The 26,304-nt window shown below is 39.6% G+C and overlaps 1 protein-coding gene across 5 annotated transcripts in view; it reads right to left on the bottom strand.

Moving 5' to 3' along the window:
* Positions 1-26,304, bottom strand: part of LOC124712558 (dentin sialophosphoprotein) — a 231,005-nt gene that overhangs the window by 55,156 nt on the left and 149,545 nt on the right. For all 5 annotated transcript variants that reach the window (XR_007005602.1, XM_047242880.1, XM_047242873.1 and 2 more), the window contains exons 10-11: positions 13,927-14,125; positions 5,988-6,110 (exon numbers count right to left, since the gene is read on the bottom strand). Coding sequence is in view for 4 of the 5 variants with exons in the window: in XM_047242880.1 (XP_047098836.1) it covers positions 5,988-6,110; positions 13,927-14,125 (322 nt within the window). In the remaining variant the exon portion in view is untranslated. The remainder of the gene's footprint in view (positions 1-5,987; positions 6,111-13,926; positions 14,126-26,304) is intronic.

The following is a 26,304-nucleotide window of genomic DNA, read 5'->3' as shown; positions in this document are numbered from 1 at the left end:
AAAGCCCATCTGGACGGGCATGCATGGGCCTGATGCAGGGGCAGTGGCAGGAAGATGGGGAAGTGGTCACTACCACACAGGTCGTCATGTGTTCTCCAGTGGATAGATGGGAGAAGTCCTGGGCTGCAAATGGATAAATCAATGGTCGAGTAACTACCATGAGCCACACTGAAATGTGTGGCGGCCCCAGTATTTAAGAGGCAGAGGTCGAACTGAGACAGTAAACTTTCGACATCTCTGCCTCGGCCAGTACGCATGGTGCCACCCTACAAGGGGTTATGGGCATCAAAATCTCCCAAAAGTAGGAAAGGTTTAGGGAGTTGATCAATCAGTGCAGCTAATACATTTAGGGGTACTGCACCGTCTGGAGGAAGATATACATTGCAGACAGTTATTTCCTGTGTCATCCTTATTCTGACAGCCACAGCTTCAAGAGGGGTTTGAAGGGGTGCAGTTTCACTACAGACTCAGCTTGGGACATAAACTCAAACTCTACCTGACACTCAATTATAGTCGCTACGGTTCCTGTAATATCCCTTATAGTCGTGAAGGGCAGGGGCCCGCATTTCCGGGAACCAGGTTTCCTGGAGGCAATGCAGAAAGCAGGTGTAAAGCTTAACAGTTGCCGCAGCTCAGCCAGGTGGTGGAAAAACTGCTCCAATTCCACTGGAGGATGACATCATCGTGAGACTGGGAAGGCATGGAACATTCAATGAGGTAGTTTACGCCTCAGGGTCACCTGCTGCCACTGACTTATTGCTTGAACAGTCTATATCCATTGTGTCTGAGGGTCCAGCAAGATCTAGGACCTCAGCGGACGCCAGAATCTCCACCTTATCCATAGATGCAGAGCTTGTAGGTAGCAGTGGTGTGGGTGCCACCACAATTTCCTTAACCTTAGGGGTCTTCTTTTTGGACTTTTCTCGCTGCTCCTTGAGTTTCTCTGGCTGGGAGGGCTTCACTGATTCAGTCTCTGGGACTGAGGATGATTGTGAAGCCCTACGACCAGCTGCTTTTGGGCGCTTCAGCCACTGGCAGGCGTCATCTTTCCCATTAGCAGAAACCTGGGAAGGGAGTGACCCAAGGGACCACTTCGTGACAAGAGGAGCCAAAGAAGACTTACGCTTCTCTGGGTCAGAAGTGGGGACTGGTATCCCCAATTCCCCAATGGTTGGGGGGGGGGTGGGGGGCAGTGCTTCTGAGGTAGGTGGTGCGGGAGTTACAAGGGGGGGGGGGGGTACGTGCCCCCCCCACATACCATCAAAGAGGCAGGTGTAGCCTTATGGTTCTGAGAGTCGACTGGAATTTGCGGAACTGATGAGGCTGCAACTGTTCTCGTAGCGGTGGTGTATGAGAAGGCCATAGCCACAGGATGTAGGCGCTCATATTTTCTCTTAGCTACAGTGTAGGTCAGTCGGTCCAGAGTCTTGTATTCCATGATTTCTTCTCTTTCTTTAAAATCCTGCAGTCGGGTGAGCAAGGTGAATGATGCTCTCCGTAGTTGACACAGATGTGAGGCGGGGCACATGGATTATTGGGATGTGATGGACGTCCACAATCTCAACATGTGATGCTGTAAGTACAGCAGGAAGACATATGGCCGAACGTCCAGCACTTAAAGCACTGCATCGGGGAGGGATATATGGCTTGACATCACAGCGGTCGACCATCGCCTTGACCTTCTCGGGTAAGGTGCCACCCTCGAAGGCCAACATGGAGGCAGTGGTGGCAACCTGATTATCCCTCGGGTCCCGATGGACACACCACATGAAATGAACACCTCGCCACTATAAATTGGCACACAGCTCGTCGTCAGACTGCAAAAGAAAGTCCCTGTGGAAGATAATACCCTGGACCATATTAAGCTCTTATGTGGTGTGATGGTGACAGAAACATCCCCCAACTTGTTACAAGCCAGTAAAGTCCATGACTGGGCAGAGGATGCTGTTTTTATCAAGACTGACCCAGATCGCATTTTGGACAAACCCTCCACCTCCCCAAACTTGTCTTCTAAATGCTCTACAAAAAACTGTGGGTTCATTGAAACAAAGGAGTCCCATCAGCTCTCGTACATACGAGGTACCGGGGTGAATAAGGTTCGCTGCCGTCCTTAGCCTGGCATTCCTCCCATAGTGTGGCTAGGGAGGGGAATGATTCAGTGTTGTACTTTCTTCCATTGTACTGAGAATTGGAACGCTTTGAGACTGCTGGTATTTGATCACCAGCAAGTGATGAAGTGGTATGCTTCATCACGTGTCATCCGCCCTGATGCCACCGGCCCCGACCAAGGGCCCTCACTACAGGTGCCACCCAGCCGCAACAAAGGCCACATGACAGGATGGCCATTGCTGGGCGTCCCAATGCCCCAGAATGACGGGCATCTACTCCTTGGCATACGTGGGGAGTTATTGGCGCAGGCATCAGCAGAGCGATTCCTGTGTTGTCAGAGGGCTACAACCAACAGGGTACACGGCAGCCCCACCACAACGGACTGGCTACCATGCTGGATATGAGGTGCAAAGAAGTCCATGGTCATCGTCAGCACAAAAAGCAACACTGAATCGTGCATGGTGGAAAACACATCCATGAAGGCGTCCTCACCCAAGAGATGGAGAATGAGCTGGACTGCAGTGTGACAAAGAGAAAGTGGGCTAAAATCTCAAGGCACGATGGACACGATGCACCACTTAAGCCGCCGTTCCCCAGCTGGCTCGCTGTTCGGGAAAATTTTGAAAAATGGAGGTCAAACCCTGCAGGGGACCATCGCATAAAGGCCAAAATGTGTGAGACTCCTTTTAGTCGCCTCTTATGACAGGCAGGAATACCTCGGGCCTATTCTAATTCCCAGACCTGCAAGGCAGGACTAAAAGGATTTTGCAATAGGACCAGAGGCTGTCAAGTACAGTTTGAGCTTCGATTGTGAGACTGTGAAGGCCTGGATTAGTGAGGGCAAAGACTACCAGAAAGGTGAAGGTTCTTGCAGTAGGATGGGTGACAGCCAGAGATGACAATTTTAATGGTAAGTAAATCAGGTGGATATCATGTGCCAGACAAGATTTCAGAAAGAGGATATGTGGCTAGTTTTGCTATAACAAAGGAGAGTTTTCAGAATTCATGAAGGAAGAATGAGGAGGGCTTCGTGGTTGGAGGGTCAGGAGACAACAGGAGTGGTTGAAAAAATAGTTATAAAGGCTGAAAATAAGGAGCTGAAAACTTCTTGTTGAAGGGTTATAACAGAAATAAATGGTAGGTACTATATGGAGATAAGAACTACTCGTACATAGGAAGTTAGAAGGGAGGTCAGAAAAAATGCATGAGGTAGTAGGTACGCTTGTAAATAAATATGCTCAATCTCAAATTGATACGAGCAACAGTAAGAAACATGTGAGATAGTACAATCTGTTCATAAATAAACATATAAGACAAACTAACAGTTGGGCAGCATGAATTAGCTGTAGAGAACATGTTAAAAACAGCACTGGAATTAAATGTTCAAAAATCAGCTATCATCGTGAGGGTAAGGAGTTGTAGCGTGGCACTTATTAGTGTGGAGGGCCATTGAAACAGTGAGTGTTCACACTGCACAACAGAAGGTGGCTGGTGCACGCTTTGAAGGCAGATGCTGAAGAGGAGAAGAAAGGATAGACATCTTAATTAATAAAGAAATGGACAATGAGTTGTGGGTAAGTGAGTAAAGACAGCAACAAAACTAAAAGGGTATGGGAAGCGAAAGAGTCAAAAAAGCAATGTATAACAATAAAGAAATTCCTGGATGGGGCAATTAAGGGAAAGGCAACCAGTCACTTAAAGCTGACACTCACTTGTGGAGTATAGCAACACATAACAGTAGCTTACACACACACACACACACACACACACACACACACAGTCTCTCTCTCTCTCTCTCTCTCTCTCTCTCTCTCTCTCTCTCTCTCCCCCCCCTCTCTCTCCCCCCCCCCTCTCTCCCCCCCCCCCCCAAAAAAAAATCACTCCCTTTTCCACTCCTCTTCCCTTCTCTCCCTCCTTCCTGTTTCTCTCTCCACCTTGACCCTTCTCATCTTTGCCCCCTCCCTATATCGCTTATATGCTCTACCCTCCCCTTTCATCTTGCTGTGCAGCTGATGAGTCACCTGTCAAAAGACCTGCCTTACTCTTACACCACTGGCCACTCCTTGCCTCATGCATCCTTCCATAACCCTCACTGCAATCACCAGCCCAGCCTACTGCTTCCCATAATTGATGGTCAGTAGCCAGTCTCACATTGACCATGGGGCTGTGCATTTGGTGTTTGTACTTTTACTAGATAAACAGCAAGAGCAGGAAAGCTAGAGTTAATAGCTTTTCTGTTATGTGTTGCAACACTCCACACATCAGTCCACTGTAGATGAGTGGCCGACTTTCCTTTATTTTACGTATTATTTTTAAATAAATCTATGAATGGTAATAAAGTACTATGTGAAAAAAATGGAAACTATACCATTAACAACAATATGGGTACACAGCGAGGTGACTAAAGCCATGGGATACTTCCTAATATTGTGTTGGACCTTCTTTTACCTGGCGTAGCACAGGAAGTTCCCTGCAGAAATAGTGATCCATACTGCCTCTATAGTCATTCATAATTGTAAAAGTGTTTCCAGTGCAGGATTTTGTGCACAAACTGACCTCTCGATTATGTCCCATAAATGTTTGAGGGGATTCATGTTAGGTGATCTGGGTGGCCATATCATTCACTCGAACTGTGCAGTGTGTTCCGCGAATCAGTTGTGAACAATTGCGGCCAATAACATGGTGCATTGTCATCCAAAAAATGAAATTCATGAGTGGCTGAAAATTGTCTCCAAGTAGTCAAACATAACCATTTTGTTTCAGCTGGACCAGAGGGCCCAGTCCATTCCATGTAAACACAGCCCACACCATTATGGAGCCACCATCCCAGCTTGCACAATGCCTTGTTGTCAACTTAGGTCCACAGCTTCATGGGGTCTGCACCACAATATAACCCTACAATCAGCTCTTACCAACTTAAAAAGGGGCTCATCTAACCAGACCATGGTCATTCAGTCATCTAGGGTCCAATGATATGGTTAGGAGCCGAGAGGTCTGCAGGCGATGTTGTGCTGTTAGCGTAGGCACTTGCTTTGCTCATCTGCTGCCATAGCCCATTAACATCAAATTTTGCTGCACTGTCCTAATGGATACATTTGTCATACATCCTACATTGATTTCTGCGGTTATTTCACACAGTATGGCTTATCTGTTATCACGGACATCTCTACGCAAACTTCGCTGCATTTGGTGGTTATGTAAAGACCATCTGCTACTGTGTTGTCCACAATGAGAGGTAATGCCTGAAATTTGGTATTCTCAGCACACTCTTGACACTGTAGATCTCAGAATACTGAATTCCCTCATGATTTCTGAAATGGAATGCCCCACGCATCTAGCTCCAACTACCATTCGACATTCAAAGTCAGTCAATTTCTGTCATGCGGCCATAACCATATTGGAAACCTTTTCACATGAATCATCTAAGTACAAATGGCAGCTCTGCCAATGCACTGCCCTTTTGCACCTTGTGTACACGGTACTACCACTATGAGTATAAGTGCATATTGTTCTTCCATGACTTTTGTCACCTCTGTGTACTTTCTAAAGGTTCAGTGTAGTCTTTCAAGAGCTGAAAGATGGGAGTCAAGAATTCAGAAGTATCACAAAACAGGATGATAGTTTGAAGATAATCATAATAAGAGTATTGAGGGATTAAGTGCCATCAATGGTCTCTAAATATGTAACATTTATGATAAATGCTACAAGCAAGCGATGAAAGTGAAGGTAACAATCCACAACAAATAGCACATGTCTGGGGATACTAAACGCAATTACAGAAACAGCATATTACAAGAATAACCAAGCAAATAAAAAAAAATTATTTGCAGCTGCAACTTGTATAAAATATGTAAGATTTATATGCTTTTGTAACGTACCTTGTCAATAGCCGTAGTTTCAGGCAATGAAACAGGATGGTCCTTTGTAGATGGGGATTTTCTGTGAGAGGGGCTGTCCACATCATTAAAATGACTTGTAGTCCATGCATCACCTTTACCTTGCTGTTGGCAGAATAAAGGTTACGGCACTTTACTTCAGAAACTCAAAACATAGTAAGTAATTGCTAAATATTAAGCAAGTCTTTGGACCACAATGAGACAATAAGAAAATCCATTTTCATACTATATAAGAACAGAAAACTTCACAAAACAACTACACATTTATGTACATAATTAATACGGTACACATTGCTAATTACAGAAAATATATAAAACTGCTCAAAAATGGCAAATGAAATCTCCTGGCTAAGAATCAGTTTCTGTTAGTCTGTGAAGTGGATTTAGCAGTACGCTGTCAGCATATAGCTACTAAAATTAGTCAGTTCACAGTGTCAATGCTTTGAGATTGTTTCAAGTGTAGAGTAAAGCATGGCACACCACAGCACATCAGTCTTCTCTAGTATAATGGAAATTTTTAAGACAGAATTCTGAAATTTAGAGAAACAAATAAAATACTGAATTACACCTAGCACGGATTCAGAAAATCTACAACATAACAGCTGCAGATGTAATATCTCACTTAATACCAAACCCTTGATGAAAAGTCCATGGTTATTTCCTTGGTCTTTCAAAGAAATCTGACGGTGTTTGTTACAGCAAATAAACATAAAAACATAGTTGCACAAGTGTAGGTTATCATAAATAATTTGTGGTAAACTACAAGCAGTAAGTGAAAATAAAGGTGTAAACTCTATAATACTAGTGTCAACAGTCACTCAATATTTGCAGGATTTGAAGTATGGTGTACTTCAGGGGTCATGAGAATTATTTTGCAAATGAAAACAAGACATCACACAAGCAGATACATGCAAAGACATGGTGGAGTCTTAAGCTTGGAGACAGGGTCTCAAAAAATCTGTGTATTCAAACTGACAAACATTTGACAGAGGCATACCATATAAATGAAATTTAGTTCAAAATATGCACTACCACATCCCTCATGAAGGAGGTATCTGTTACAGTAACTGCACACAGACTTTAACAATGCACTGTGGCCTATTCTCTCTCGATTTACCTTACTAAATCACAATGCAGAAGCAATGCAGTCTATATTCACACAAGGAGGTAAAAAAAAGCTACCAGATGAAAGATATCAGATGCATTAAAAACTTACTCCGAAAACTTTCCTGCAGAAGTTTTTAGAGCACCTAGTACCACAGACAATAGAAAGCACTGACAAGACTATCTATATTTATTTGAGCATCAAATATGCATTGATAAATGACAACGACAAGATAAGAAACACAATTCATATTAGTAAAAATTTGAACAGCAGGGATCTCAGTTTAGAAAGCAATTGTATGGCATATGTATTGAATAACTTTTGTTGATCAACAGGAAGTGCAAAATGGCTAAGCAGGGATGGCTAGAGGATAAATGTAAGGATGTAGAGACTTATCTCACTAGGGGGAAGATAGATACTGCCTACAGGAAAATTAAAGAGACCTTTGGAGATAAGAGAACCACTTGCATGAACATCAAGAGCTCAGATGAAAACCCAGTTCTAAGCAAAGAAGGGAAAGCAGAAAGGTGGAAGGGGTATATAAAAGGCCTATACAAGGGCGATGTACTTGAGGACAATATTATGGAAATGGAAGAAGATGTAGATGAAGATGAAATGGGAGATACGATACTGCGTGAAGAGTTTGACAGAGCACTGAAAGACCTGAGTTGAAACAAAGCCCCGGGAGTAGATGTGAAAATTACCGAACTATCAGTTTAATAAGTCATGGCTGCAAAATACTAACGCGAATTCTTTACAGACGAATGGAAAAACTAGTAGAAGCCGTCCTTGGGGAAGATCAGTTTGGATTCCGTAGAAATGTCGGAACACGTGAGGCAATACTGACCCTACGACTCATCTTAGAAGCTAGATTAAGGAAGGGCAAACCTACATTTCTAGCATTTGTAGACTTAGAGAAAGCTTTGGACAATGTTGATTGGAATACTCTCTTTCAAATTCTGAAGGTGGCAGGGGTAAAATACAGGGAGCGAAAGGCTATTTACAATTTGTGCAGAAACTAGATGGCAGTTATACGAATCGAGGAGCATGAAAGGGAAGCAGTGGTTGGGAAGGGAGTGAGACAGGGCTGTAGCCTATCCCCGATGTTATTCAATCTGTATATTGAGCAAGCAGTGAAGGAAACAAAAGAAAAATTCGGAGTAGGTATTAAAATCCGTGGAGAAGAAATGAAAGCTCTGAGGTTCGCCGATGACATTGTAATTCTTTCAGAGACAGCAAAGGACTTGGAAGAGCAGTTGAATGAATGGATAGTGTCTTGAAAGGAGGATATAAGATGAACATCAACAAAAGCAAAACGAGGATAATGGAATGTAGTCGAATTAAGTCGGGTGATGCTGAGGGAATTAGATTAGGAAATGAGACACTTAAAGTAGTATAGGAGTTTTGCTATTTGGGGAGCAAAATAACTGATGATGGTCGAAGTAGAGAGGATATAAAATGTAGACTGGCAATGGCAAGGAAAGCGTTTCTGAAGAAGAGAAACTTGTTAACATCGAGTATAGATTTAAGTGTCAGGAAGTCATTTCTGAAAGTATTTGTATGGAGTGTAGCCATGCATGGAAGTGAAACATGAGACAATAAATAGTTTGGACAAGAAGAGAATAGAAGCTTTTGAAACGTGATGCTACAGAAGAATGCTGAAGATTAGATGGGTTGATCACATAACTAATGAGGAAGTATTGAATAGGATTGGGGAGAAGAGAAGTTTGTGGCACAACTTGACTAGAAGAAGGGATCGGTTGGTAGGACATGTTCTGAGGCATCAAGGGATCACCAATTTAGTATTGGAGGGCAGCGTGGAGGGTAAAAATCGTAGAGGGCGACCAAGAGATGAATACACTAAGCAGATTCAGAAGGATGTAGGTTGTGGTAGGTACTGGGAGATGATGAAGCTTGCACAGGATAGAGTGGCATGGAGAGCTGCATCAAACCAGTCTCTGGACTGAAGACCACCACAACAACAACAACAACTTTTGTTTGCATGTTGTCATGCCTTTATTACTGAACAGACATTGTGGGAATAAGTAAAACACTTTGTCCTCTCTTTGTGTACTTTGACTTCCAGGAGTATATTAATTTTATTTACCATTAGATCATTGTGTAAACAGTCTGAGGCACGTTAACTTACACAGAAACATATACACACATTATTGGCATAACTGAACTACAACTACATTTCAATGTTGTTATAATTTACTCTCAAAAGACTCACTGATTTATTTGTACATCACCCCGCTTTACTCACTAACTTCTGTTATATTTAAATGGAGGTGAGCTCAGGTTGTCACGCAATTTATAAAACAATATAATTTGGCTCACCCAAACAGATTTAGCAACAGGAATCAAATTTCAGTCTACGTGTTTCAAGAAAAAGGAGCTCTCTTCTTCACGAAAGGCATACAAAAATATTCACAGTATTAAAAGTGCTTGCAACTTTTAAAACAATTAAAATGTTGGAGCAAACAGTCACTGAAATACTTTAAAATGAGAGTGGCTTCTTACACTACAGACTTTGTCAAATAGTGTTTTCTCCCACTGGCTGGCTAACATACACATTTAAGAGTGTGCTTGTGTATTAATAGTACACCTACAACCTGACCTACAACCTCAGCATGATTCAGCAGTCTATTGAGCCACTTGCTGTTGTTATGCCAGTGACATGACAACATAGCCACATTTGAAGGTTCTTTTACGCCTATCCTGAAGTGAGTGCTTGTTTTGAACTGTAATTCCTACCATTAAATGTGTAGTTGGAACAAATTGCATCATTTCATACATCACTCACCATATTTCCTCCACTAAAAGCCTTGCTTCAGCAGTCTGTTCTATATTTTAACTTTTATGTTTTGAGTCACACATTTTGCACGTTATTGCATAGTATTTCTTTTTTTACACATATTTCAAATTGAAGCACTGCAATTTGTGTTTTTCATAAAGATGCATAATCTTCAAAGTGTCACATATCTTTGGAAACAACAGTCTTTTTCCAGATAGCAGCTGTTGCAGATGATGTGTGAACTGCCTGCACCGCCTCAGGTTGTCTGACGATGGCCAACAAATTGAGTTCACAACAAAACATAAAATAAAGGTTGTTGTGGAATGTTAACAATTTGTGTATCAATTTTCTTTTAAATGCCATTAAGGAGTAACAGTATTGGCACAGGGGTAAATATAACAAGGTCCAGGAAGAGACAGCAAACATCACAGATTTTGATAAGTCCTCCAGCTGAAATGTATCAGAACTCCCCTGGCAGCAACATAACTCTTTCAATTAATTTTACGCAACTTCTGATCTTTATTTTTCTCAGCAAGTATTCTTTATTGTCAAATAGGTGCTCACCTGAGCAATTTTCTCTCTGCTGCCATCTCTTTTCTTGGCTGATTTGACATAAATGAAAACATTAAGAGACAGACATCATTTGTGATCTCCAGGGAGTTGTGCCACAACTATAGAGTAACAGTTGAATGGTCTCTATAAGATACAAGCTATGTGATGTCACATAGTACTCAGCTGTCGGACCTAACTTCTTAAACCAAAGAAACGTGTACATTTGTCTGCTAGCTAAAATTCAAAAGTTGATGTAACACAGAGATTTTTCACATGGCAGTTTTAAGTGTTGAGTGTTTTGAACTGTGGTTGCATCAAATACAGCTAGAAGTCAAGCCTTAACTATCTTGTTTACAACACACAGCCAATCTCAGTAAGCAATTGCATAACAGCCTTTCCCTGGCTCGTGGTTTTTCTTTTCTTAATCTGAAATGAGTGAAAAGACTAATCCTGATCCATCATGTAATATGATTGTCACAACACCAAAAAGGATCAGTGATCCCCGTGACCACGTACAGTCTGCTTTCACAGAAATGTAAAGAATACTTGTACACTACTGCCCTGCCAGAGGGAGGCGGGACTTGTTTCTTTGCCCCGCTCCTATCCCCTCTTGTGGTCAAAATTCTGATTTGCTTACACTCCCAGCCATCTTTCAATTTATAGTGTCTGCACTCCGCACTGTAGCAACTGCAAAACAAAACCTGTCGGCCTATTTTGACCGTGGCAAAATCTTCCCCCTAATGTCCAAATAGAGTTATTTTCAGTTCTACTTCTACACTAAATGCCTCTTTGGTTCTATGTGTAGCACTGTCAAGTATGGATACCATGGCTATGAATGCTCATGAAGGGTCAAAATTAATATTCTGCCAATTTTGTAATTATGGAATTGGCCAGGAAGATAATGCCGAGAAACACCTTAAATCAGACACACATTCAGTTCAGCAGCAGAACAATGTTGCTGCTTCTCAACAGAATAAAGATTTATTGAAAGCTTAAATACAGGAAAAAGAACAAAACAAAAGTCATCTCAGGGGAAAAAAAACTGTTGAAGTTTATGCAAAAGCAAACTTTCCAGTCAAAAAGTTCCCCAAGCACCATTTCTTAAGGGGGGGTTTTATTATCTTTTGGTTCAAAAAATGATTTTTTTAAATTTCATTTTTGGACCCATAAAAATGTTTAGAATCCACCCCTGAAATGGTTTTTCCAAATACGGCTGAACAAAAACATGCACCTGCCTGAAATCGGCCTTTTTCACACACCAGTTGTTTTCTTTTGGAGGACGAGTTATTGTACCAGTGCTTGGGAGGAAACACACAAAATTCAAATGAAAGTTTGAGCACGTGTGTTTGGAAGTTAGCTCCCAAGGATTCGCATTCTGGTGTGAAGACTGGGGAGATTGCGACTTTACTGGCAGTGAGCAGCTTCAACGAAGGGTATTCAATTCTGAACACCATGACAACGATGTACGTCACCCTGGGACTCTATTCAATGCAGTTCACCAAGCATTCGGACGACCACCGGATTCAAGCAGCCGAAAACCACTTGTCATCAGCTGTATGAGCGGCTCTGGAGCAGCGCAGGATGGCCCAGATCGAGCAGAGCACCCTCTATGAGGAAGAGGAAGGTCTAGGTTATAGACCTGGAATAGCAGATTGAACGTACGTTGCATAATATTGCATTTATATGTAGTCAAAACTTCAAACACATTTTTCTCGAAATGATATCTTTTTTATCGTGCGGTATGGTAACTTCAAACTACTGAACCGATTGGCATGATTCTTTGTTTCCGACAAAACTAACTAAATTGTCTAGGAGTTGTACCACTTTTATTTTGATCAATCAACTATAAATATTTTTAACTTGGCCGACAAAGTCGAAAAATCGATGGAAAAAAACCTTATTTTTATCCAAATAACTTAAGCGAGGTACAACTCCTAAAGAATCTTATATACTTTGCTAACGTCAACTGAATTTTGATTTTAGACGAGCCGGCTGACCTGTGATGTACCGTGCATAGAGGTCTACATTGAAATTTTGTTTCGTTCTGAGAGCATTTCCGCCTTTGCTCTTCAACATTTCTGCTCGAAAAATTCCAGTTGGTAGAGGAAATATCAATAAACATTTTGACCACATGTGACATTGATATCTATAACACATCCCGAGAAAAAAATTCTCAAAGAACATGCTTTTTACGGGCCAAAGATAGTAAACCTCCCCTTAAAAAAAACCACAGGTAGTTTCAAAGCACTAGGCTTTGTCTACACACATTAGTGTGATAATCTTTTAAATTTGTGTTGCTTATCAAATCATTTACAAAAAAATTAGATGCGAATTTTGCTGAAAATAAATGTGACTTTTGATGAAAATAGATGCAGTTTTCACCAAAAACAGATGCTACATTTTCTGGTCCATAGCTCTCATGTATTCCTCCACAGAAACCGGTGGCTCACTATGTAAATATGACCCACACTGTATAACTCTTTTAAACAAATGCAATGAGGCACAATGTGATTGTTTGGAGGAAAGAGACCAAACAGCGAGGTCATCGGTCTCATCGGATTAGGGAAGGACGGGGAAGGAAGGAAATCGGCCGTGCCCTTTCAAAGGAACCATCCCGGCATTTGCCTGGAGCGATTTAGGGAAATCACGGAAAACCCAAATCAGAATAGCCGGACGCAGGATTGAATAGTCGTCCTCCCTAAAGCAAGTCCAGTGTGCTAACCACCTCATTCGGTAATGAGGGACGATGTGCCATTGACCCATGGACTCTTATGGTTCATGCAAAACACCTACCATGAGAGCCTCCTTAATAGGCACAGGTGCACTGCACATAATAAGAATGGTTACATAGCTATGTCAACAGTTATATCAGCTTATTCCTTACACAGAGGATGTGGTTGATCCTTGAAATGAGTTCAAATTGTAAATAAACGTTGCTAGAATAACGAGAATATTTTTAAAAAAAATAAATAAATAAAAAAAACCTAGTTTCAATATTTTAGCAAACGGAAAATTCACTTGAGAAAATTTTAAGACACACCTTCAGAAGGCAAAATTCTTACTACTCTTGACAGTTACATAAAACTAGTTTTGGGAGTAACAGTAAACTCTTGAGAGACGAGAGAGAGAGAGAGAGAGAGAGAGAGAGATTTTGTGTGTGTGTGTGTGTGTGTGTGTGTGTGTGTGTGTGTGTGTGTGTGTGTGCGCGCGCGCGCGTATACGTTTCCTGAAAAACTTAAGTAAGCATAGCAGCTGTAAAGTCAACTGATTATTAGAAACAACATGATGAAAGGCTGTATTTACAGTACGTTAAATATAAAAATACTGCATTCATTGCTCTTAATTATATATGGTTTCCTCAGATGCTTTCTGTTTCATTCAAATTCCCTGGAAGCTACACACCAATCTGAATAAAAAACATACTGCTGGAATCAAGTTGGGCGTCATTTAAAAATTTTGAGACTCACCACCATACGTAAAGCCTCCTGCCACTGAGCCTCCATTGCATCATGAAGTTGCTCCAAAAGTTCATTTCGATGTTTAGTTTGCAATTGAAGCTGTGCCTGTAATTTTGCAAGCTGCTGATTTGCCTGTGCTAGTTGTATCTTATACAACTTCATTTCCTCTTGTTGTTTCTCTTCTAGTAGTTTTACTTCCATCTGATATCTACAAATCAGAAACAGAGTATTCATCAACAATTTTAACCCATAACTGGAAATACTTGTACAAACAACAAAACCAGTCATCACTTTCTATACTAAATCAATTAAGACATTTTTGATCAGTGTTGTACATTCAGGGTGTGGCAAAACAAGTGCTGAATGATTTGTGAGACACAGAGGTGAGCGAGTGTACCAGGACTTACTCCAGTTCACTGCTACTAGCGCATCATCATCATCATAGCGCACCTGTGTGTAGCATACAAAGTATTGCACCATGATCTAAGAATGAAATTAAAAATTAAAGTAACTTTTCCAAACTTTGTCAATATTATCGGGAATATTATTATGTGAGTGCATATGAACTTTTACTGAATATATTAATCAGTTAGAACTCAAAACATTTATTTATCGTCATAGTTCCTGATCCTGCTGTGTAAATAGAGAGCAAAAAAATTTTCTTACAGGGAGCACAAGAAGAATGTGGACTTATAGACTGGAAATTATGGTCAGTATGTTCTTTATTGGCTTCTTGTTGACCACAAAAATAGTTTCCAGGCTCTTGTAAAAAACTGCGACGAATATTTATATATTCTATACTATTATCCACCTGCCGCCCCACACATGGTTTTAATTGGTCAGGAAATTTCAGTGAAAGTGATCAGCACGAAACGGGGAACTCGGTAGGCACTAACGGGATACCGCAGTGAAATATGCTGAAACCAGTACGAGAACAGTGCCAAGATTTACTCACACATGTGGAAACTAAACTGTGAACGTTAGCCGCAGTAACCTTGATTGTGACAGATGGGGGGGGGGGGGGGGAGGGGGCAAGAAGACACCACCAGATCATGACTACCACCAGTGCTGAGGTTAGAAGAAGACAGCGCATCACCACAAGAGATGTGTGGACCTGTGAGCTATCTGCAACCTACTGCACGGGCTCACCGGGCTCACCAGCTCCCCCTGGAGCTACTGCAGTAAGTGTTACTCGCTGCCATCCTCACCACCACAGCTGCTACTGCTACATGCATTACTTTGTGACGCATCACATCATGTTCGCTGGTACACCTCACTGGCACTTTTTGTCGAGGTCAACCAATTAAGTCAAGAATATTTGAAGTATTTGTTAATTTATTTTAACAGGCTACTGAAAATGGAATGTATTGGTAAGAATAGTGCAAAAGTTAAGATGGAACCAGTCTCTGACAATGAATCTTCAGAATTCAAAACTGAAATTAATGACGATGGTTCAGTCAGAGTAATAAATCCAGAATTGGAAGTAAATTTTTAATGTTACTGCGAAGTTAGGACCAGTTTCTGATGATGTGGTGCTTGAAGTAGAGGTCAAAAAAGAAGAAGTAGAATTAATAAAGTTATCAGATAATGAAACTGAGTTCAATATGTCTGAAATTCAGCCAAATCAGGGAATGCTAGGAACTCCTTTAAAACTGGTGGAAACGCCAAGTGGCAATGTAGAGGCACCAAATTGGATGCAAATTATTGTTTTCTAAACTTGAATCACACAACATAGAACTGAACAATAAGATGGAATCCAATAATAAACAGTTACGTAGTAGGACTGAGTCTAGTAATATAGAACTAAAGGATAGTAATAACAACCTAAAAGATAGTAATATAGAACTTAACAGTAAGATTGAATTTATTTGTAAAGAGCTAAAGAGTGAAATGTGCTCAAAACTGAACAACTTAAATTAAAAAATTGATTCAGGCCTGCAAGTCAAAGTAGGGCAACAGCTAAATAAATTGCATAGTATTTTCAAATCCAAAATTAAGGAAGTTCGCAAAGCTTTTAAAAGGATGCAGATGAACTTAGGGAAGGCAGGTTGTCAGAATTAGTAGGCAATGAATCCACATTTCGCTCTAATTGATTTGAAGAAATAACTACTAAAGTAAATGCTTGTCAAAAAGATATTAAGAAAGTAAAATCTGATTGTGAGTAATAATGTGAGGATGTTGATAAAAGATTTTCTGGCAGAGTGCAAGCAGTACAACTACTTGTAGAAGACCTAAATACTAGTATTACTAACATAGAAAATAGAGTAACCTCTGGTAGTTCTTGTAATACTACTGTACAGCATGTTGCCTCAGTTGACATCACTTTCATTGGATGTCGTCAATTTTTAGGTTTTGATCCAAACAAATTTCACACATTGGAGTTCTGTGCCAAATGCATGGTCAGAACAAGAGAAAATTTCTTTCAGAAGAAGTCATTTGTCAGGGAATGCTTTCTGTGGTCAGATGATGTAATGATTAGATGCAAAACTCTATCTAAATTTAAAACTGCATTTCTTAATGAGTACTAGTCATACAACAAACAAAACAATGTCTTGAGAGAGTTTTGGAGTGGTAAAAAGTTTGTTCCAGGTCGTGAACCAGTAAAAGAGAACTCTGGAAAGGGGGGGCTGTCACATTTGACAGAAAAGCTGAAACCGGAAATGATTATCATGGGATTAGAAGGTAAGCTGCCTTGGTATTGCCAGAAAAGAACCATTTCCATACCTAGTGATAATGTGGATGGGTTAACTAGGTACCTGGAGTGAGTAGAAAGAGTAGCTGCCGTTTATGAGCAGATGTAAAATAATAAGTCTTCTAACAATCAATTAAACAACAGAAATAACGACAGTGGGAACATGAATGTTAGAAGTGTGGAGGTTCAGAATACAAAATCTAATTATCGTGGTCAAGGCTGTGGTAGAGGAGGAGGGGGTTGACAGCCACCTCGCTGTCGCAATAATTATTATGGTGAAAGCAGAAATGTACATAATGTGCCAATGAGACAAGACAGAGAGCAGTATTCTGCCCCATGTGATTCTGTATCTAATGAACACAACAGGCTGCATGTGGAAAACTAAGTCCCGTCTATGAGGAAACTGGTGCTCACCAGGCGGAAACCGTAACACAGCCAGTAACAGAAACACATATCACAGTCCGTCAGCACATGCAAACTGATAGCAAGGATGATGAAATAGGAACAGACAGTACCACTGATGTGCTAAATCACTCACATTACATATATTGACAGCATTTTGGAAACATTAGGAAAATGGGTCAAGGAGGAGAAAGAAAATACTACAGATAATAGGAAGGAACAAATTAACAGGTTGGAATTGAATAAGGACGAAGATGAAATAAAGGCTAGCACCTTTGACGATAATGGCAATCTGCAGGCTAAAGTTTCGGTAGAGGAGGTAGAGTCAGTTTTGCAAGGCTTTGAAGAGGAGCAGTTGAGATACCAAGGGGGAGGTAATAATAATGAGGGCAAGGAACCTATTAGCTGTGTTGACTTGCCACAAACTATAAAAGCCAATGACATTGTTATAGATAGCAATGTTGCAAAGGGATGCAGTTGCTCAGAGAGAGAGAGAGAGAGAGAGAGAGAGAGAGAGAGTAGTTTAGCTGATGTGCAGCAAATGAAAGTAGAGGAATTGGTCAAGTGCTCTGATTTAAAACTGGTCGACAGGTTGGAAAAGACAGCTGAGAATGGAGAGATTGATGACCCTGTGAATCTAAATGCGAATGTACGTGCAACTGAACAAAACTACTTTAGCTGGAAACAGACTGAAAAGGATTTATTAGAAAACTTTTATGAGGAACCTGCTAAAACTAGAATAACTCACCCTATTATAATTAAACTAACATCTCAGGAGTAACAGTGTGTTATCTTCTTGATAATGGCAGTGAAGTAAGTGCTTTATCCCAAGCATTTTTTGATTCTATTCTCAATGCGAGTGAATTAACTGACACGAAAGTAAGTGGCTTAAGAATAATAGGTGCCACTGGAAAAGTTTCTAGAGCAGTACAGCATGAGTCTTTGATACCAATTGGTACAAGCGGCGTAATAATAGATTATCCAAACAAAGATGTTTATGCATGTTTATCAAGGACCATTCGGAATAATAGGTACGCCTCAGGCAAACGCATACCATTTTGAACACCCAAAAAGTAAGAAAGAACTAAGTATTATGAAACATTGTAAATCTTTAGGGAGTTTGCCTCTCTGGCAGATACACAGTTTGGCCTGTTGTGCGGTCCCAGGTGTATGAAACTTTATATTCGTTCTCCTTTCATGTTTCATTCTCTTCTTCTGTCCTATCTATACCAGTTTCTGTAAGGAGTCGGCCACTCTTTGGCAGATATACAGCTTGACGTAATGTGTGGTCCCAACTGGATGAAACTTTATTCCCCTTTCGAGTTTCATTCTCTTCTTCTGTCCTACCTATAGTAAATAAGTAATATATGTTTTCATATTGTACATATGTTATTAGTTTTTATTGTGTTCCTAGTGAGTAAGAATGATCCCCGAGAATGACTATATCCGATTGATGACTTACAAGATAATATGAGAGGTACTTTTGAGTATCATAGAAAAATTATGGCTTAAGTAAATAAATAATAAATAAGATCCATAAAAAGGATTAGTAACTGTAAAATACATATACTTTGCAGTAAGGAAAGTAACTGAAGCTGAAAATTTCTAAAATCTGAAACAATATGCTCTGCAAAATTAATAATTTACAGTTGGGAGAAAATTTTTCTGAAGGTAAGAGAGAGTAATAAAATGATTCCACTAGATGCAAGCCAAAGCATTTTAATATTAATTAAAGGAAATATGTGGAAGTGGTGTGAGGATCACACTAAAATTATATGTAAATAATTAGGTTGGTAGGCTGACAACGATAAAAGGAAGAACAAAGCGTCAAAATACACGAATAAATGAAAATAAAGAGGAAGAAGGGTAATGAAGTCAGTAGGTTAACATTCACGGTGAATTAACAGAAAATGGGTGTGAGAAATTCCTCCCATCTCATAAAAATGTTTGAGAAAACACGTGATCTTGCTCAAGGCAGATAGTCAGTTAACAGATAAAAACTGACACATGGAGACAACAATGCAAATAAATGAATGTGTTAAGAAATGCACATTGTAGAATATGGGTATGTTATAATAAAAGCAGCTTTTTGATCATGTGTGTGAAAAAGCAAAGTAACTGCTGTCGAACAAACAACTTCTTTAGCATACTAATCCATATGATAATTGAGCCATAGGAAGGTAGAACTTACAAAGGTTACTCAATTTTCTAAGTACATCAACATCTAAAGTAATAAAGTACACTGCAAACTAGCCCAAAATGTGACTATTTAAGAAGATATATTGACTTTCAGAACCCAATATCCATGGTTTATACATATTACAAAAATAACAAAAGAAACAAAATAAAAGCAAAGTTTGTGATTCAGGCTTAATAATGAAGTAAACTGTCATAATTTTATTAAGTAATGTATTGCCAATAATCATTCTGAGAAGGTTACTAACAATTTTCCAAATACTAAAAGGAAGAAATTCTTCCTGGTACCTTCTGAATTATTTATTTAAATTATAGAAGAAAAATAGATTGTAGAATGTGTATGTCCTCCCTTAGATGTAAGTTGAGAACAGAAGCTTAGGCTATGTCATCTGTTTCTCAGGGACATGGGGGCTTCATGAAAGGTAGTCTACAAGCTGTATTGGAGAAGGAAGCAAGGTCACAAGTTATAGTGAAACCTCACTTTTCCATTTTATAATCAAATATCATGGAGAACACCATAAAGTGACTTCCCACCCTCTGTCTCAAATGTTTTCATGAAAGACGTACGTATGGACGTTCACAGAAGTGCCCACAATTTACAGTAACTTCATTTGTTTCTATCATTTAATTTTGTTCAACAATAATTTTTTCACAAAAATAAATAGGGTATGATGTGACTAAACAAGAACTGTACCATTTGAGAGATACAGAGGCGAGCGAGTGTGCTAGGACTTATCCCAGTTCACAGCTACTAGCGCCACATCATCATAACGCACCTGTGCATAGCATAGAAAGTATTGCGCCATAATCTAAGCATAAAATTAAAAATTAAAGTAACTTTTCCAAAATTTGTCAATATATGCTTCAGTATATTAATGTTAAAGTAGTTAAATCTCAGAATGATCAGATGAATATGTTTCACCCCGTACATTGCTTTAAGAAAAAAAAGGCACTAAATAATAAAGCTAGAATGCTAAAAATTGTTCAGTACATGCCAAATGTATGTCACAATCAACTGTTCCAAGTCTCAACTTGATCGGAGCAATATTTTGGTCAAAATTGGCATTTTTACGAAAAATTGAAGGCACTAAATATTAGGCACAGAAAGATGAAAATTCATTTGTGGCCTCAGTTTTGTATAAAAACATTAACTATGTGACTTCATTAAGCTACCTCTAGTAGTTTTCAAGTAATTTAATAAAAACTACGTTGGAACAAAAACGTTCTTATTCGTAATAGATTAAGGATCATATGTATTAATGACAGAAAATACTAATTACAGCACTTTGTTATATCCATTAAATAACACTACAATACCCAGTTTCAAGACTTTAATGTAAATAATAATCAATACAAGGACTCTTAAAGAAGTAGTTTGGAGGTCATGTTCTAGTGTCAGTTCTATTATAAAAATTCTAGCTGCCAAAGTTTAAATTCAATCGCACTGAAACTTTTCCAGTAACTGAGCCAACTTAACTTTAATTATATAAAAATTATGAATATTGTAAACTGATATACAACAGAGTTATTAAATAACACGTGTCCAAGAAAGTGGCAATTTAGACGACCTACCTGGACAGAGAGCGATAGACAGCAGATGTTACGTTCAGCTGTCTGTTGCACTCAGATATTAACACAGCCAGAGAGGCAGTGAAGACACACTTTGCAATGAGCTATCAACCAGTCCACGTCAGTCAAATGCCGGCACACTTTGTGTCTCGGATGACACCACAACCAGGCAGCTACCAAATGCATGTTTTTGGTAAAAGTAAGAAGTGCACTCAGGAGGACTGTACACCATCCTGGACTGCTGAGATTTCATGGAAGTAACTGTTCGGGTACTGCCCCTAATGTTGACAAAACTGCATGATACATGGTGAGATGATTTTCCACTTTTGTGGCGAGTTATTAACTTTCATGATTAAAAGTCAGGGGAAAGACTATTTTAATTGGAATTTACCACAGAGGTCATCTCTAAACTGCTCAAAGTGCTGTTTATGATAGGGACATCATTATTATTATTATTATTATTATTATTATTATTATTGAATTTTTCTCAGACGTTATGTCTGGTTAAAAGTGGAAAGTGACGCAGACCTTGATCAAGCATGACTTCCTTTTAACTGTACGTTATATGTTACATTGCATTTAGGAACTTTTGGGTAATTGAACATGTATCAATAATTATAATAATTAATTGTATATATACGTTTGGATGTAGCTGTATTGTGTTGATGTACTGGTGGATATTGTGTGGTATGACTCCTGTAATTGATAGCATAATTGGTATAATGTCGACTTTATCCTGATGCCACATGTCCTTGACTTCCTCAGCCAGTTGGATGTATTTTTCAATTTTTTCTCCTGTTTTCTACTGTATATTTGTTGTATTGGGTATGGATATTTCGATTATTTGTGTTAATTTCTTCTTTTTATTGGCGAGTATGATGTCAGGTTTGTTATGTGGTGGTGTTTTATCTGTTATAACGGTTCTGTTCCAGTATAATTTGTATTCATCATTCTCCAGTACATTTTGTGGTGCATACTTGCATGTAGGAACGTGTTGTTTTATTAGTTTATGTTGTATGGCAAGTTGTTGATGTATTATTTTTGCTACATTGTCATGTCTTCTGGTGTATTCTGTATTTGCTAGTATTGTACATCCACTTGTGGTGTGATCTACTGTTTTATTTGTTGTTTGCAAAGTCTGCATTTATCTGTAGTGGTATCGGGATCTTTAATAATATGCTTGCTGTAATATCTGATGTTTATTGTGTTTATTATTATTATTATTATTATTATTATTATTATTATTATCATCAGGAATATTATTGTGTGTGCGCGCCTGTGAACTTTTACTGAATTCATTAATTAGTTAGAACTCAAAACTTTATTTACAGTCATATTTCCTGGTCCCGCTGCGTAAATACTGAGCAGAAACTTTTTCTTTCAGTGAGAACAAAAAGAATGTGGACTTATTGACTGGAATTTATGGTCAGTACATTCTCCATCACTTTCTGGCTGACCGCAAAAATAGTTTTTAGGCTCTTGTATAAGACAACGATGAATATTTATAAGAGGGTTGGAACTTAAATAGTGGCAACTATTTATTCACAACCAATACAAAAGAGTTACATGTTTGCACATGTTACTGCCCTCCATAGTAGTCACCAGCATTGTGTAGAAGCCATTGCCAGCAATGTGGAAGGCGTAGTATGTAGTTAGCAGAGCCTGTTCTGTAGATTGTGCGAGTGGAGTGGTCTACTACCTGTAAAATCTCTGGAACAGTTCTGAAGCGAATGCAACGAAGTGGTTCCTTCATCTTCGGAATCAAATCACAGCCACAAGGACTTAAGTCTGGGGAGTATGGTGGATGGTAAAGTACTTGCCAGTCCCATCAACCGAACGGAGCATATTGTCATGCAAAATGATGGGTAGGTTTCGCAGAAAATGTCGCTGCTTCTTTCGCAAAGCTGGTCCCAGGTAATGCTCCAAAAACGAACAGTAATACAGTCCTTGTGACTTTGATTTGATTCTGAAGATGATGGAACCACTTCATGGCATTCGCTTCAGAACCGTTAGAGAAATTTGACAGGCAGTAGACCGTTCCATTCACACCATCAACAGAACAGACTCTGCTAATGGTATGCTACGCTTTCCACATTGCTGGCAACAGGTTCTACACAAAGCTGGTGACTACTTTGAAGGACAGTAACAGGTGCAAACATGTACCTCTTTTGTATCAGTTGTGAATAAATAGTTGTCACTATTTAAGTACCCACCCTCGTATATTCTATATTATTATCCACCCGTTGGACCACAATGGGCTATTGAGTCAGGTTAAAATAGTTTTCATAATAAGATTAGGAAAGATAATGATTTTACATTCTTGAACATCAGATTGCACAACTCTAAGACTCCTTAAAAAGTGGGAATTTTTCTGAACACTACCTTCATACTAAGGGCATCAGTATGCATGGGCTACCAGTATGTTCCAAAATGCCATGCATGGAAATGGGATTTTTACTCTGAGTATCCTACAGTACAGGTAGGGTCAAAGTTTGAATACTGTATTACACTCTTCCTCCAGCTTAGGCAAATGGAGCAAATCGGTTGGCCCTTTATACATTAGATGTGGTCTATAGTGCCCCTTAAGGGGCTTATGGAGGCACCATTTAATTCACGGGTGGCTCTTCAGAGAACCTGAAAAACATTTTTCACCATATTTTCTCTGTCAGCACCAAATATCTAAATCACTAACAGCAGCAAATTGCTCAAATTTTAACAGTATGTTCTCTACGTATTTATCTAAAAGTGCCATCTTCCAGTTTTCAAAAATCTTTATCCGTTTTTGAGAAACACACCAAAAAACATGATTTCGGGTTCCAAAACCAAGTCGCAGATTCCAAGACGGCTATACACACAAAATGGCTGTAATTTTTATGACACTTTCCTAAGAACTCTATCACAAACAACCTTGAAAGTTTCTTTGATATTTTTATCCATTTCTGAGATACATAAGTTCAAAGTTATACTACTTGTACATTATGTAAAATACACAAGTAAAATCCAGTATGAGGCAAAAATGTAGTTTATGAAGTGACACAGCATGGAGAAATATGATGTAATGTGTGTTGTTATCATCATAAGGGTTCTGGGAACCCCACATTCTAGCACTATATCACATGCAAAATTTTTGTGCAGGTAAAACATGGTCTGAGGTGTAAAATTAGTTTTGCATTATTTCAACTTCATGTAATCAAATTATCTAAATTTTGCTGACCCATAAATTCTTTTCATGTGGGTGACATGCATGCTGTAGCAGTGAAAAGAAGGGAATCAGTAGAAAAATATTCATATTGGAGCATAAAAAAAGGTAAATATACTCCTGTTTAAAAGACTGACTGAAAAGTGGAGTATGAGCTGCCTCATTCCTTCCCTAGCATCCCCCAGTAATGATGGAATTCAGTATGGTGTTGGCCCAGCCTTAACCTTGATTACAGCTTCCACTCTCACAGGCATACATTCAATCAGGTGCTGGAAGGTTTCTTGGGGAATGGCAGCCCATTCTTCACAGAGTGCTGCACTGAGGAGAGGTATCGATGTAGGTAGATGAGGCCTGGCATGAAGTTGGCATTCCAAAATATCCCAAAGGTGTTCAACAGGATTCATGTCAGGGCTCTGTGCACGCTGGTCCATTACAGGGATGTTATTGTCATGTAACCACTCCACCACAAGCCATGCATTATGACCAGGTGCTCGATCATGTTGAACGATGCAATCACTATCCCCGAATTGCTCTTCAACAGTGGGAAGCAAGAAGGTGCTTAAACATCAATGTAGGCCTGTGCTGTGATAGTGCCACACTAAACAAGGTGTGCAAGCCCCCTCCATGAAAAACACAACCACACCATAACACCACCACCTCCGAATTTTACTGTTGGCAATATACACGCTGACAGATGACGTTCACCAGGCATTTGTCATACCTAAACCCTGCTATTATATCGCCACATTGTACATTATGCACTGTGATTCGTCACTCCACACAACATTTTTCCACTGTTCAATCATCCAATGTTTATGCTCCTTATACCAAGCGAGATGTCATTTGGAATTTACTGGTGTGATGTGTGGCTTATGAGCAGCCGCTCGACCATGAAATCCAAGTTTTCTCACCTCCCATATAACTGTCTTAGTACTTGCAGTGGATCCTGATGCAGTTTTCAAATCCTGTGTGATGGTCTGAATAGATGTCTGCCTATTACACATTACGACCCTCTTCAACTGTCTGCGTTCTCTGTCAGTCAAAAGATGAGGTCGGCCTGTATGCTTTTGTGCTGTACATGTCCCTTCATATTTCCACTTCACTATCACATCGGAAACAGTGAACCTAGAGATGCTTAGGAGTGTGGAAATCTCACGTACAGATGTATGACACTAGTGACATCCAATCACGTGACCGCATTCGAAATCTGCGAGTTCCGTGGAGCACCCCATTCTGCTCTCTCATGATGTCTAATGACTACTGAGGTCGCTGATATGGAGTACCTGGCAGTAGGTGGCACCACAATGAACCTAATATGAAAAATGTATGTTTTTGGGGATAGCATGTGATACACAGGAAGAAACTTCAAAATCTCCTGTAATCACACACAAACAAAATGTAATAAGATTGCTTGTAGAGATTTTACGCAGGATACACAGGCATAAATATATGTCATGTAGTCAGACTTGCCTTGAAACAATTTTATCTATGGTGGTTCAAGAACACGTTGTTATCGTAAATATCACTGAAGCAAAATCTGTAGTCCGTCATATTTTCTGAATGGATGATTTATTTCACCATAACTATTTTTATACCTTTTCCATGAATGTAAAATGTGAAGACCTTGTATCAGGCAGTTGTAATTAAAGTGCTGCTACTCACAGAGGTCCAGTGTGAGATGTAATTATTGTATGGCAGCAAATCTTCGTACATATGGTAAGGAGTTAATGCAGAACTGATTACTGTTGGGAAAAAAAATTAGTTCCAGCTGTGGTCACCAGGTGCAAATTTGGTGCTGTACACTGGTTGTATGACAGTATGACATCCATACTTTGATTTGGCAAGCCATAGCATGAGTGAACAGTATGGCTATTGAGAAGAGAGACCATGTGCTTTTAGCAAAACTGTTTCATGTGAATGGCAGCAATCACAGTGCAGCACTGAGAGGTCTGAGGAGAGGCCCATTGTCATTGAATGGTTTAAAGAAGATGACATTAAAACACAGATGAGCCTAGTGTGGCACTTGGAAGAGAATGTAAGTTCTTGATGAGATTGATGTTGCTGTAACTGACCATGCTGTAGTGCAAGTGCTCGTGCAGTGTCACGAAAACTGACCATCCCATGATCAACAGAATGGAGAGTTTTGAGATCCATTTTACAATGGACCCTGAACAAGATGAAGATACTGCAGCAACTGAAACCTCATGATCTGCAACAAGATTCAGAATTTGCTCTTCAGTTTCTGACACTGATCTAAGTGGTTGAACAATATTCTATGGAGTGAAAAGGCACATTCTACACTACAGGGTGCAGTGAATACAAAGAACTG

Source organism: Schistocerca piceifrons, chromosome 1 (genome assembly GCF_021461385.2).
Source record: "Schistocerca piceifrons isolate TAMUIC-IGC-003096 chromosome 1, iqSchPice1.1, whole genome shotgun sequence".
NCBI classification, from domain to species: Eukaryota; Metazoa; Arthropoda; class Insecta; order Orthoptera; family Acrididae; genus Schistocerca; species Schistocerca piceifrons.
This window is presented reverse-complemented; position numbering and strand designations above follow the sequence as displayed.